The sequence below is a fragment of the Polyodon spathula genome, chromosome 6 (assembly GCF_017654505.1).
Source record: "Polyodon spathula isolate WHYD16114869_AA chromosome 6, ASM1765450v1, whole genome shotgun sequence".
NCBI classification, from domain to species: Eukaryota; Metazoa; Chordata; class Actinopteri; order Acipenseriformes; family Polyodontidae; genus Polyodon; species Polyodon spathula.
In genome coordinates, this window is record NC_054539.1 from 52,462,697 (window position 1) to 52,476,472 (window position 13,776).

Genomic DNA, 13,776 nt, shown 5'->3' on the forward strand with positions numbered 1-13,776 from the left:
TCTTCCTCTGGGCAAGGTGGCACAGCCGCCTGGGAAGACGTCAGCTCCTCATCTGGCATCAGTTGGGGACCACCTCCGCTCTCCGCAACTTTCACGCCGGGAGACTGAGTCTTCTCTCCGCTACCCACAGACACTAACTCAGAATCCCGCTTTATTTCTCCTTCTTCAGGCCATTTGTTTTTCTTTTTCTTTTTTCGCTACCATTTCAAACTCCTCGTTTTGTCCAGCCTCTTCTCCTGAGGCTGCTGGCGCTTGGCTGTGTCTGTGTCTCTTTTGTTGCGGTGTCGACTAGGCTTCAGGCACCGCTGACTCGGGCTCTGTTGGTTCCGCTGACTCAGGCATTGCTGGCTCCGGGGGCTGCTCGTCCTCCCTCTATGCCCGACCGCCCCCAACCTCCTCCCCACCAGGAGCTCCCTTATCTTGCTTTGCTTCAGCTCGATCTCTGTTTCTCGAGCATTGTTTTCTTTGATGTCCCTGAGCTCCACATTTAAAACACCTCATCGTATCACAGCTGGCGAAAATGACGCAATTCGTCCCCTCTACATTAAAATTCAATGCTACCTCAGTAACTAAATTAGGGTCATTTTGTAAAATAAACACTTGCCCTCTAAAAGATAAAACATGTTTCACACTGGGATTTTTACAACCTAGAGGGATCGTCTTAATGGGATACATTAATTTTTTATATCTTGATAACTCTCTTTCCAGTAACTCGTTTCTTAAGAAGGGAGGGATATTAGACAGTATTACTTTGGTTCCGGGTGTTACTAAAGGTGAAACTTCAATAAAAGACCCCTGCACACTAAACCCCTCCTCCACCAGCTTATTGACCAAATCCACATCACTTAAAAAAATGACTAGAGCTTTATTCATCCTTGAAGCTGACTTTATTTTCTCAAAGCCCACAACCTCTCCTACTGCCACCAGGCAATCCTCCACCGACATCCTGATAACAGGCACACAGCGGCAGCCATGCCGACGAGTCAATATACCTCCTCCCCCCGAACTATACGCCATATCAGCGCCTTTTTTTGCTGATCTACGATCAGATTAACAAACAACAAAGACGTAACACTATTACCAACAAATATGAACCAACAAACATAAAACACAGAATATATGTATATATAAAAAATTGCAAAAGCTTAGACTCTCCTGACGGCAGCCATGCCGACGAGTCAATATACCTCCTCCCCCCGAACTATACGCCATATCCCTGCTTTTTTTGCGATCTACGATCAGCTTAACCAACAACACAGACAACACTATTACCAAAAAATATAAACCAACAAACATAAAACACAGAATATATGTATATATAAAAAATTGCAAAAGCTTAGACTCTCCTGAATCAGAGGACTGTTGAGAGCGCGAGGTGAGTGGTGGATCGAGGAGGGTGTTAGGGTGTTAGGCTCGGAGAGAGAGAGAGAGAGAGAGAGAGAGAGAGAGAAAGAGAGAGACATCACCATGGTATGATAATGTAGAAACAAAACTACAATTTAATTCTCAAGGAGAGGAATTTAAAAATAGAAAAAACAAAAAAACAAAAAAAAACCTACACATGAAATAACAAGAAAGTCAGAACATTAAAGTTTAATAACAGATTATCAACACTCATAAAAATTGTTTTTTGTTTTAATAATTCTTTGTAATACAACTTTGAAATGTCCAAGTTCCAATTCCATTTCCACAGCAATATTTAGTATGTTTTAGTAAAATATTTGTATTTTTTTTAGTAAGTGATTGTTAGTAAAGTTTGAGAAATGAGTAATTATTTTATGTTAGATTATGTTATGAATAATTGTTTTCGTTGTTATAAGTAAAATACAAATTCTACGTCATTTATTTTGTGAGTGCAGTTGGTCTTTATTTAGATATTTTTCTGAAAATGTACTGAAATATTAAGTACAAGTTTCATTTGAATATATCTACATTTGTCCTAATAAGAAGGAGTATGCTAATAAAAGGTCATTGCAGGTATAATACAACAGAATTCACTACAAACTTAGTTTATTATTATTATTTCACTTACATTGAAAGGCTTTGTTTACCAAAGGAAAACCATTATAACATTTACTGAAGATCTAAAGGATATTTTGAGGCCTGCTATAGGCAAAAATCCTGAGGTGCTACAGGCTTGTTTTGCACTTGATGGTTTTAAATTCTGTGGGAGATTTCATACGGCTTTGAAAATATTAATGTGTAAAACATTAATTGGAGAAATAATTCTCCACAATCATTTGTCGAATGTATCTTCCAGCGATATTTCCATCTTTATAGAAATATTCCCTATTTCTCCTGCTTTCTCAGGTAGTTAATCCTCTTCATACTCAGGTACACCATTTAGTCTCTGGGTCTGGCAGTGCAAGTTCCCTGTCATTACATGAACCAAACATTAATGTACTGAAAAAAATAAGCAGCATTTTTTTTTTCCCACAGTATTTATTTTAATTAGTTATTTATACTTACTTCCGTATCTATGAAAATAGTTAACTAAAGACAAACTATACATTTACATTTAAATGTGATTACACCGGTCATAATGTGAGAATTAACATGAACGCACATTTGCTCATACCTTGCAATGTTATGCAGGACTACAGCAACACAGGAGATGTTACAGACTCGTTCAGGCACCATCCTCAGTTCTCCATGTAGACAGTGGAACCTTCTCTTTAACACACCAAAACACTGCTCTATCACATGCCTCAATATTGTGTGAGTGTTCTTATAGCGGGTGTGGGCTTCATTTATTGGGTTGATGAATGGTGTAAGTAACCAAGGTTTTAGCTGATATCCACTGTCTCCGAGCAGTATACCAGGTATTGCACCACCGTCAAAAGCTTCATGTATAATTGATTGCCTCAGGATGTGAGAATCATGGGTTGAGCCAGGCCAGCGTGCAACACAGTTGATCATTTTCAGGTAAGCATCACATATCATTTGCACATTTATGCTGTGGTGTCCTTTCCTGTTCACATATAGGTGTTCATCAGGTGAAGGAGCTTCTGTCTTTACATGAGTCCCATCAACTGATCCCACAACATTTGGAAATGCAGCAATAGAAAATAATCCAGATGTCACTTTTCTTTCTGTTCAGAACAGTTGACTTTACAGGAAACACTAGCAGTCTTGTTGCAAGTTCCTTTGACACTCTAGACTATGCGTGAGGCAGTGGATTTATGCAACACCATGAAATCACCCACAGAATTTAAAAAACAACCCACCACATAAAATCTAAGTGCCAAACAAACCTGTAACACCTCAGGGACAGTTTCTGTCTGTCCTCAATGTATCCTTTAGATCTTCTGGTAATGTTAGAATGGTTTGCCTTGGTAAACAAAGCCTTTCAATGATCTCAGTATCAGAGTACACTCCCAGTGGATTGTTTCTGTCTTTAAACACTCTCTCTCTCTCCTCAGACAGTGTTCATACAGCCAGAGATTATGGTGGAAGGCCATTATTTCTTTCTGACAGTTAATGGTTTCCATGGAAACATAGACCTAAATTCTAAGTTAGCATGGGGGTGAGGAGGCTAACTTTTTAGGCTAAGACTTAGTCAGTCTTAACTGTTATGCAACTGGCTGACTTGCATTATGCTAGTCTAAGTGACAAAACTAAGACCGGTCAAGCAGTTTAGACTAGTCTAAACCACTTTTATGCAACCAGCCCCAGAGCTGCTCTGGAACTTCAAATCTGGCTCTGTGCTCCTGAGCACTCCAGTGACACCTCCTCTAGTTTCCCTCTGGCTTGAGTATCTGGGAAACCCTACTATCAAGCACAGACATGTTTTTACTTGTATTGTGCCATTGCGCCAACCACTGTTCTTTATCCCTTATTTTTGCCATTTACTTAAAAGAAGCAGTACATTGGACAATCTAATTGTATCATAATGGGGTAATCACATTGATCTGCTTCAGATTGTCATTTTTGCTATATTCACTTATCTTCCCATGGTTATCGCTAAACCCACAATAATGACAGCTATATCAAGCAGCTGAATAAGATTTAATTCATACGTCTCTTTGTATCAATGTTTATTATTATTCACCATCCACAAAGTGAATCAGACATGACGCTGTGTGGAACAGTAGTAATTAACATTTCATACTGGGCTTGAAACAGATTATTCTGACAGGTGGCCAGACCACTGCTTTTGAAGGACAATATGCCCACAGCATCTCCACAGGAGAGAAAGGTGGGGCTTGCATTTGGTGTAGGGGTTGGAGCTTTCTGATCACTTTGAATTAATGCAACTAAAACAAACGTATTTTGAATAAGGTTTGTTCTAGATTTACTATCTACAACTCTTTCTAACAAGAACAAACAAGTTATAAACATTGTTATTTTAAAGAGAAATTTGTTATGAGTATTTCTTGTTTAGATTCACTTACAGTAGCTCCATTTCTGCTTCAGTATTTACATTCTGGTGGCTCTCAGATACTCTCAAAATCATTTCTGAACTGTGAATATATCTTGAAAACTTTGTCCTTAATGCAGTCTTGTAATAGAGTAATTTTGAAGAATGCAAATGGGACAGTTTGGGTACAGTTGATTCAGTTTCAGTTTCGAATATCTTTTCAGGTCCCCTTCCTTATGAGCAAACATATATTTTTAATATATGGTAGAAAAGTATGATCCTTATACTTTTCATATATAGAAATTGGCCCATTTTTATATATTTAAAATATATGGGATATATTTAAAATACATTTGTCTGTAATTTATATGTTTATTTTATATGGATTACAGACTAATGAAAATATATGGTCCACCATATATTTTCAACATATAAAATAAATATATGGATTACAGACTAAAATATATGTAAATATATCCCATATATTTTGAATACAGAATATATATAAAAAACAAGGGTCCAATTTCTATATATGAAAAATGTAAGGATCATACTTACAATTTATGTTTGTTCAATGTACAAATAAAACTTGAATTTGTATAATTTGTTTTAGAAAAATGTATATTTTAATTGGTGTTCCTGCACTTTTAAGATGTAGGAATATACCACTGTATGTAAGGTTGATGGTACTGCCAGCATATTACTTCAGCCTGGCATAAACAACATACCGCAATGTTTGTTACTGTACAGCCATCCTTTTTAGATTTTTTTTTATTAGGAAATGATTCCACACATCTGACTTTGCTTTGTAGAATTTAAGCAGCTGAAAAAAAAAGTGTGCTTCTGCCATATTTTCTTGTAAACTGTGTTAATCGGGGGGCATGAACAAGGGTTCCTCCCCCTACTTCCTTCCTGCCAATAACATTGGCTAATCCCCTGTTTAAACCCCAAGCTGGAGTTGCTCTCTGTCTTGCATTTTTGTTTTCCACCATCCTCCCCTCCCCCACTAAGCTTCCTCTGCTATTCGGCTACTCCACCTTGCAACTGCAACTGTCTCCGTCTTGGGGGTAAGTGAAGCTCACTTCCCAATCTAAGAAGCCCAGCAGCTGCTGGCTTCATTCTCCGTGAGGAAGGTACTCCACGAGTCATGGGGGACCCACGGCCAAATTTACCTATCATTGACATCTTCTGTTTCTCTCACCTAGATCCCCCTTGGGGGAAGAACTGGTTGCTTCCCAGCCTCGGAGACTGATCGGTTCGGCCTCATCTCCACGAGGACGGCTCTCCACGAGCCAAGGGGAATCTCCTTACTATTTAATTTTTAAGCACATGTCTTCCATTAATTCCCGAGGGCCCTTACGCTACGCAGTCCTCGATCATGCCTAGTGAATTTTGTGTTAGCACTACTCACATTACGAGTTCTCGTAGGAAGGAATTAACGTGTGAGATAATAGCAAACATTTTCCAGTAGACTTTTCCCCGAATCAGTTAAACAAAAATTTCCAGTATTGTTGTTTAAATACCGGTTATTGTATTGTCTGGTATATCGGTATTATCGCACACCCCTGCTGTCTCCTGGTTAGACCTACTGTAACCATCCCAGTGGATAAACAAGCACTGGCTGTATTTGTTTTTGTGCATGTTTAATGCCAGACACTGCACTCACCTTACTGCGCAGTAGCCCTCCTGTTGGTCGCTCAGGCGTACTGTGCTCGGAGGAAGGCTTGGCCTTTTCCTTGTTATTGTTTGAATCGTTGTCTTTAATGATGTCATACTGTCTGCAGAACAGAACAATCACAGCTGCAAAAAAAACAAAGTCAATGTAACCCAAGAAGCACATTTATTCCAGATTGATTTAATTAATAAAATCCTGTTTTTTAACCCCTTTTGTCAGGTTGAAAGGCTTGTGTTAGGAAGAAACTTTCTGTGCACTTCCTAGGTAATTGCTTTGGCTGCAGACAAAGAGAGTGAGCTAGTCACCTGTAGCTTGGATTGAAACACATTGATTATAACCATATTATAAGAAAGAAGGAATGCTAAAGAAGGTCCATATTAGGCAGGCAGTGAAAAAGAGTGAGATCTTAGAATGATATGGGCAGATATGCATAGTCAGCTCTGGGCCTTTCTTAATAAACTCTGACAGGAGGAGTTGTTTCTTCTCAGAAGCCTCGTCACCAAGCAGGTCGCAGGAAATGACAGCTCTTACAGTCTCAGTTTCCAGGGGTGAGGCTCTAATGAACTGTATAACAGCAGGAAGTATTTTGTGGAGCTCCTATGTGTTGTCATTAACAACAGAGGACATGTATTCTTTTGTTTACAGTTGCAGTGGTCTGTAAAATTATTCTATAGATAGATTCTGAACTAAAAAATCTGTGGTGGTGATATAAAAAGTAGGTCCTTATTATTTTTCTGATTATTATTATTATATATTTACTGTATATTGTGTGTTTGGTTGCCAATTTTCTGTTTTTCCAAAACCAGCAATGCAAGCGATGTGATGGGTTCATGATCGGGCTCCAGGCTCCGGGCTCCGGGCTCCAGAGTAAGTAAGCAAGTGAGTAAGCTAGATTCACAAGAACCAGGCTTTTGCTGTCCGGTCAGTGGTTCTGAATGTACACGGTACAAATTCCCTTAGAACTGGATGTCCGGTCCAAAACCGGACAGTTGGAAACCCTATCTACACTTGACAACACACACTGGGGTGTGTTCTACTTTCTCCCTTAGAAATGCTGCCTACCCATTTCTTGGAACTGCACATGAGCATCCCTGTCACCAACAGGAGGTCCTGTAAATATAAAATACAGATTTCCCACTAGATTTCTGGAATTACGCTGTCTGGTTGGTGAAAAAATAATAAAGGGTGATAACTCACCCCCTTTCTCTAAGCGCAAAATATGTTGACAATTCCCTACCAGTAATAACTGGTAATAAAGATTACATTAGGTTAGAGTTGGGGTGAGAATTTTTTATTACCCTTGACAAACTGTTAATAATGAAAGATCAAGGTGGTTTGGACTAGGATAAGGGTAATAACCTGAAAAATTATTAGGGGTGTATTAATATCAGTGATGTAAACAGTAAGTGTAATACAATATTTACACCTCTACTGTACATAAGGACAATTCTCTTATTAGTTACACAGATGTAGTTTAAATATTGCATATTTCCATGCTATTTTCACATATTCCACAATGAAACTTTTTAATAAACTGTGCATGGTGAGTCATCCCTTTTAGGAATTAATATTTGGTTCAGGAGATATATATATATATCAAATAAAAACAATAATGTTGATATATGAAATGCTATCACTTCCTTTGCAAAATTGTTTACCAATAATAATTCACATTTTGTTGACTAGTGAACTGTAAAAAATCTATTTATGCTACTATTATGAGTGTTTTACAAGGGATGAGCGTTATACCAGGGGTGCGATATGTATAAATAGACGGGGCAGGGCTTGTGGGGCTTGTGTAGATTATACCATCTGTTATGTCATTTGACATGTTCAATATTTCACACAGTCTCTATGTTAGTGTGTCAGTGTATTTCGTTTTTTTTTTAGGAAGCAATAGGTTTGTGACAGTGTAATATTGCCCTTGTCTCCACCCACCTGCCCACATGATGAGCACCACCACTATAATGATCATCTCCCCAGTTTGAAGCTGTCGGTATTTGATTCCCTGCACCGTCGGGTCATCTGCAAATACACAGTCAAGAAAATGCTGTTAGTTATCCCTGCAGCACTATTCCTTTTTTCATTATTTGATTAAGGCAGCACAGCTCTCTGGCATCTGCTTTCAAGAGCCAACTAAGAGCAGTGAGGGGTTATTCTGACTTTTTCCTGATTTAGTATTAGAACATTTTCTCAATGCTTTTACATTGAGGATTTGTAAATGTATTTGGAATATAAATGCATTTGAGTCTAGTTGGTATGATATATATCCTTACTTAGTTTGCAGTTCTACACGCTACAGATTTTGCTAACAGCTATGAGGGCTGTGTGGTTAAAAATGCTGCCATTTTTATTTACAGTAAATACAGTGATGTTGCCAGTATCATGCTTGGCTGCTAAAGACCTTGATTGGCGATACTGCAGAGCAATGAAAAACTAAGTTGCTTTACTGATACACAATTTCATACTCCATCTACACCTAGCAAAAATGATTTCAGCACGACTAGAATGAAATGGTAGGCCTATTTTCTTTCTTTAAATTCTTTCTTTCAGAAATCTTGTTACCCAGTGTGGATACAGTTCAAAATTGAGTTATGGAAGCTTTTGGCTGCAAACACTAAACTGTTCTTTTGCAAACAACAAAATTTGTTTTTAAAGCACTTACAGACAGAATGCGGTGGGATTATACTGTCCTCAATGCATTGGATTGATGTACATGGTGGGAATTATGACATTTTTTGTTCGCTCCAATCACTTTGATATAGATTTGGCTCTATTATTGTGTTGGTGTCGTTCTGGGGAACGATACACAGGAAGCAGGCAGGAATCACACTTCACAAGAGATGGTTTCAAGAGCTTTTCGGCACCTTTATTTTCCAGTTGTCACAAAATACAACAACAACGTTGATAACAAATAAAAGGAACCCAGTCGGCTATATTGTAGATAGCAAAAGTACATTTTAAGTTCACTTTCAACTTTTGTTTCATATCAGCTGTTTCATATTCTGGGATTTAAATAGAAATATTTCAAACCCTAGAACACTTCTACTCCCATGGCAAGACAACTTTACTTAAACATTTGTATCTCTGCCTTTTCATAATTTGATATTCAAAGGGTTGATAAGTAAAAAATTCTCTCCTTCTTCAAAAGAAAAATCTCAACAAGCACATCCAATGCATGGCTTTCTGTAGGCATTTATCATGCTATGGACACAAAATAATAAATACCTGTTTAGTATTCAGAGCACAGCCGCAGAAGCTGACAGTGCAGACACTGAAAAAGCAAAAAGTATTTTCTTCCTCTGACTAATTGATTGTGCTAATGACCCCATGGCAAATTAAGCAAAGCACACAGCTGAACTTTAAGGCTCCTTAATTGTCAGTTTTGACAAGAAATTAGGTGAAGGTAATACATTAAAGCACAACGATATGCCACAGCATAGTATTTCAGTTTCATAACATTTGTTAAGTGCTCCAACACAGCACAATGCAGACTCATAAACTGATAGAAATAGGTCGAAAAATGAGTCAACCTTTGGTGCATTTTTAAGGCGGTTGCAAATTGATTTTTACCTCCAGTTGTATCAGATGGATAGCAATATTTCAGTTTTGTCAGAAAGGACAGTGTGCTTGAACACATATCATGTAGGTCCTACTCTTCTACATTTACTGTGATTAAGTTATTGAGCAAAGTGAAGATGCCTCTGGGGTTTGAAGCCCAATAAATTACCCAATGTCTTTTGCTGAAATAACTCTATATTGCTTGTGATCCATTGTATATTACAGTGCAGAAATGCACAACCTGACTTAAAAAACAAACAAAAAACAAAACAAAACAGCTGCTCTGTATGGATCATACTGTATATTTATGTTGCTTGATGTAGCTGTAATCTGCATCTCTCTTACAAAGTCCTCTTGACTGGAGTCTCCTAGCAACATGAATGCTCACGTACAAAAAAAAAAAAAAAAAGGACATCATGTTTCATAACAAAAATAGGGTTCATAACAAAAATAAACAGGTCCTCTTTATATTTTATTATAGGTGCGGTGGTCTGTCTAAATACTGATAAGCCCACCTGCTTTTAGAAACCTCTTCACCTACCAATATGCTGATTGAATTGTTAGTTGTAAGTACATGGATAAAAAAGCCATAGGGGCTATAACATAATATTTTGATTTGCTTTCTAAAGGCTATAAAGGAATTATCCATAAAGAAGAAAATGTCTCTTTCAAGCCAATAATTATTGATTTGAAAAGGTTGTAAATTAAGGTAATGAAAATATCAAACCAGTTCAAGCTGTGAGATCATAGCTGCATGCATTTAATAATATGGTTTCCCTGCACTAAATCTGCAGGAAAAACACTTCAAAATACATTTTGGCATAAATGGACACACTTCCATGTGCTGAAGGACTTAATTGCCAAAAAATGCTGCTTTAGTGATGGGTAAGGGATATCATTTAGGTATCACGTTTGGTTTATTGTTAATAACTAAAATGCATGCTAATCATTACTTGGGTAAATTGTACACATGGTTATGTGTTTAGAAAGGAACGTTGCACCATTCTGCCTTTCATGTGTGGTTTTAAAATGTAATTGGTTGTGATAGATAATGTAAATGTCAGTATTACATTGTTTCTAATGTATAATACAATGCCTAAGTTGATTGAAATTGACCAATTAAGAAGAATTAGTCATAAAATTGTCAACCAAATAGGTAATATTGTCATTGCTATATGGCAGCTGAAACACTGATGTTGCCATAAAACCAATTTGTATTGACATAAGTACATATTTTTAAAAAAATAGCACTGGTTGACATTATGATGAGATTAGCCTTTAAATAGACACGAGGAACATATGTTGGCTCTACTGCAGTTAAATATTAATCAGCAAATACATTCGAAGGTCAGGATGTGTATTTAGTGTGCATTGCTCTATGGCAAACTAAAAAATACCACAGGAAAGCATCTGACCTGAAATGTACTTTTCAGCTATTTGTGTTCCCCCAGTTTAATTACACATGCCTACTGTCAGTAATGAAGCTTTGCATAATCAACATTATAATACATTATATTTAAAATTCCAGTGGAATTCAAATGTTTTTCAAAAGCTACAGAGACATTTCAAAGTGGTGTGTTCCTCCCATACAGCTATGATCCTTAGGATGTTTATTGCTTGGAAAGTGCTTTTCAAAAATGGAAGAAGTGTTGTTAATTAAATTAGGTAACCTGAGCCATTTTCACAGATGACGGCAGAAATCAAACCCTCTTTTCATGGGACTTCTGTAGCTAACACACTTGACAAGTTTTTCGTGTGAAGATTACAATTGTCCAAGTTGTGTAAGGCTTATACTGCAGATGGTTCACTGGTTAAGTACATTCAGAAATATTTACTGGTTTGTTTTTTAAACAAAGCTATTAAAATGGATTTAGCAAATAAAATAATTATATAAAAGCACCAGATCACTTTTTTAAAAGCTGTGCTAAAGAACGTGCCTTTCAAGTTCATCATAACTGGACTAGACTGTTCTCTCTAAATTTTAATTCTGACATACTGTACAGTATAGCAGGACAGACATCCTCCATATACCCACAAATTACACTTTTGCAATACATAAATCAATGTGTTAGCAAGGATTCAGGTAAACAACTGTTTCATAATTGTGTAACATGAAATGTCTCGAAAAAAAAAAAAAAAAAAAAAAAAAAAAAAAAAAAGCAATTTGGATGAGCTTCCATAAGTCATTAAGCCAATGTTTTTTAAATTATCACAGAAGCAACTTGATATACCTCATACGATTAAATGTTTTGGACATAAGGCTGACAGCAATCATGTCTGCATCAGCAATTGCAAAGCAACACTCTATTCAGTGGAAAACTTAAACTCTTTGAATGCAACTGTTATTCCCTGCTGGAATTCACTAACACGTCTTATATTAGACCAGTTGCTGTATGCCAAATGTTTTAGTGGAGTTGCAACTGAAAGGTTTTTAGTCCACTTTAGTGAATACTAGCTGGCCTCACTGAGGAGGGCTCCAGAAATAGAGCACTCTGCCATGGGGGTTGCTTGGGGGGGGGGGGGGGGGGGGGTCCTGCAGCCCTCACTTTTGCCAAGAAGCTAAAGCTGTACATGCAGATAATATGATTGTTTCACAAAATCGATGGAAACTGTTTCACAGTTTACTGTTTCCAGTTCCTATGACTAGAATAACATCACAGTCAATTGCACTTACATTCTATGGGCCAGTAGTGCGCAACTTTTTGTATGACGCCCACTTTTCTTAGCCTACATTTTGTTGTGATAGATATATTCTAAAATAAAGGACAGATCATTTGATTTTCATGATGGATTGCTCTGTACCATAACACATTCCAAGCCAAGCTCAGTTAATTTCAGCAGTTTCACAGCCCGCTTTATGTTGCTCAGAAAGCAAGATTGAAAAGGCTTTATTAGGACATCTTAATCATCCCAATTCAAGGACAGATGAAAGGCTAGGATTTGCTTCTCATGGCCTTGAATTAAACATTGAAGCTACTCTATAAAATCTTACAGTATGAAAAGCAGAACTATTTTATAAACTAAAGAGCATGGTGTATCTTTCCCAAGACATACCAATTATTACACTCAATTACTTCAGCTGAGCAGTGGCTCAGTATTGGAACCTCTGGTCAAATGTCAGGAGGCTACATTTCTGCTAATAGTAAAGTTTCTATACAGTCATCACCTCAGCATTGTGTACTTTAGATGCTGTGCTGTTACAAATGCTATCCTTTGGTTGTAACCATAGGCCATATATTTATGGGAATTAAACAAAATCCACAGCTGAGAAACCACTGTGCACCTTTTTAAATACCCCCTAAATACCTTGCATCAGGATAGTATTCACAGGTAGTAAATTAATTCGAAGTATTTACATATAAAGAGATCATAGGTACTTTAAGATCTTTTAAATTATAATTTATCTGGTATATTTCTGTCAGCATTAAATGATTATTCCTGTAACATTTACTTTAACAGCATATCCACGAAAATAATCAAGTATGAAAGACCGCCAAGGACAAACTGTGCTGTATCTGTAACAATTTTACAGAACAGAAACTGAATATAATACAATCAGGGCTTTGTCAATTCAATGTTTACAACATGGGTCTATCTCCTTTTTGTGGAAAACTAAGCTGTTTTTATAAAATAAGGAAACCATTAAATGTGCATTTTGCCAAAAGATATATACAGTACCGTGAAAAAGTATTTGCCCTCCATCTGATTTTCTGCATTTTTGCACATTTTTCATATTGAATTTGGTCAGATCTTTTTGTGGGTTGTAGTAGTATATACAGGGAGTCTGAGAGAAAAAAAATGGCACCAAAGTTTGGTGCTTCTTTCATTTGTTTGGTGTTCAAGGTAATCAAACATGCAATCTTCAGGTGTGCAAAAAGTTATTGCCCCACCTATTTAACTCAATCCAGTTAAAGGGATAATTAGGGTCAGCTGTCTGAATACTTTGGTTAACAATCAGGCCTGATTTGGGACAGCCCTGCCCAATATAAATCTGACTAACTTTGGCCCTTACCATCAATGAAGTTGTTAGCACACAGGTTCTAGAGGCACATCACATCACATCACATCACGATCAAAAGAAATACCTCCAGAAAAAAGTTGTTGATGCCTATCAGTCTGGAAAGGGTTATAAATCCATTTATAAGGCTCTGGGGCTCCACCAAACCACAATCAGAGCCAT

The 13,776-nt window shown here is 37.2% G+C and overlaps 1 protein-coding gene across 2 annotated transcripts in view; it reads right to left on the reverse strand.

The window, feature by feature from the left end:
* LOC121316567 (fibronectin type III domain-containing protein 4-like) overlaps positions 1–13,776 on the reverse strand; it is a 63,410-nt gene that overhangs the window by 11,275 nt on the left and 38,359 nt on the right. For both annotated transcript variants that reach the window (XM_041251612.1, XM_041251611.1), the window contains exons 4-5: positions 7,974–8,060; positions 6,027–6,160 (exon numbers count right to left, since the gene is read on the reverse strand). In XM_041251612.1, the coding sequence (XP_041107546.1) occupies positions 6,027–6,160; positions 7,974–8,060 (221 nt within the window). The remainder of the gene's footprint in view (positions 1–6,026; positions 6,161–7,973; positions 8,061–13,776) is intronic.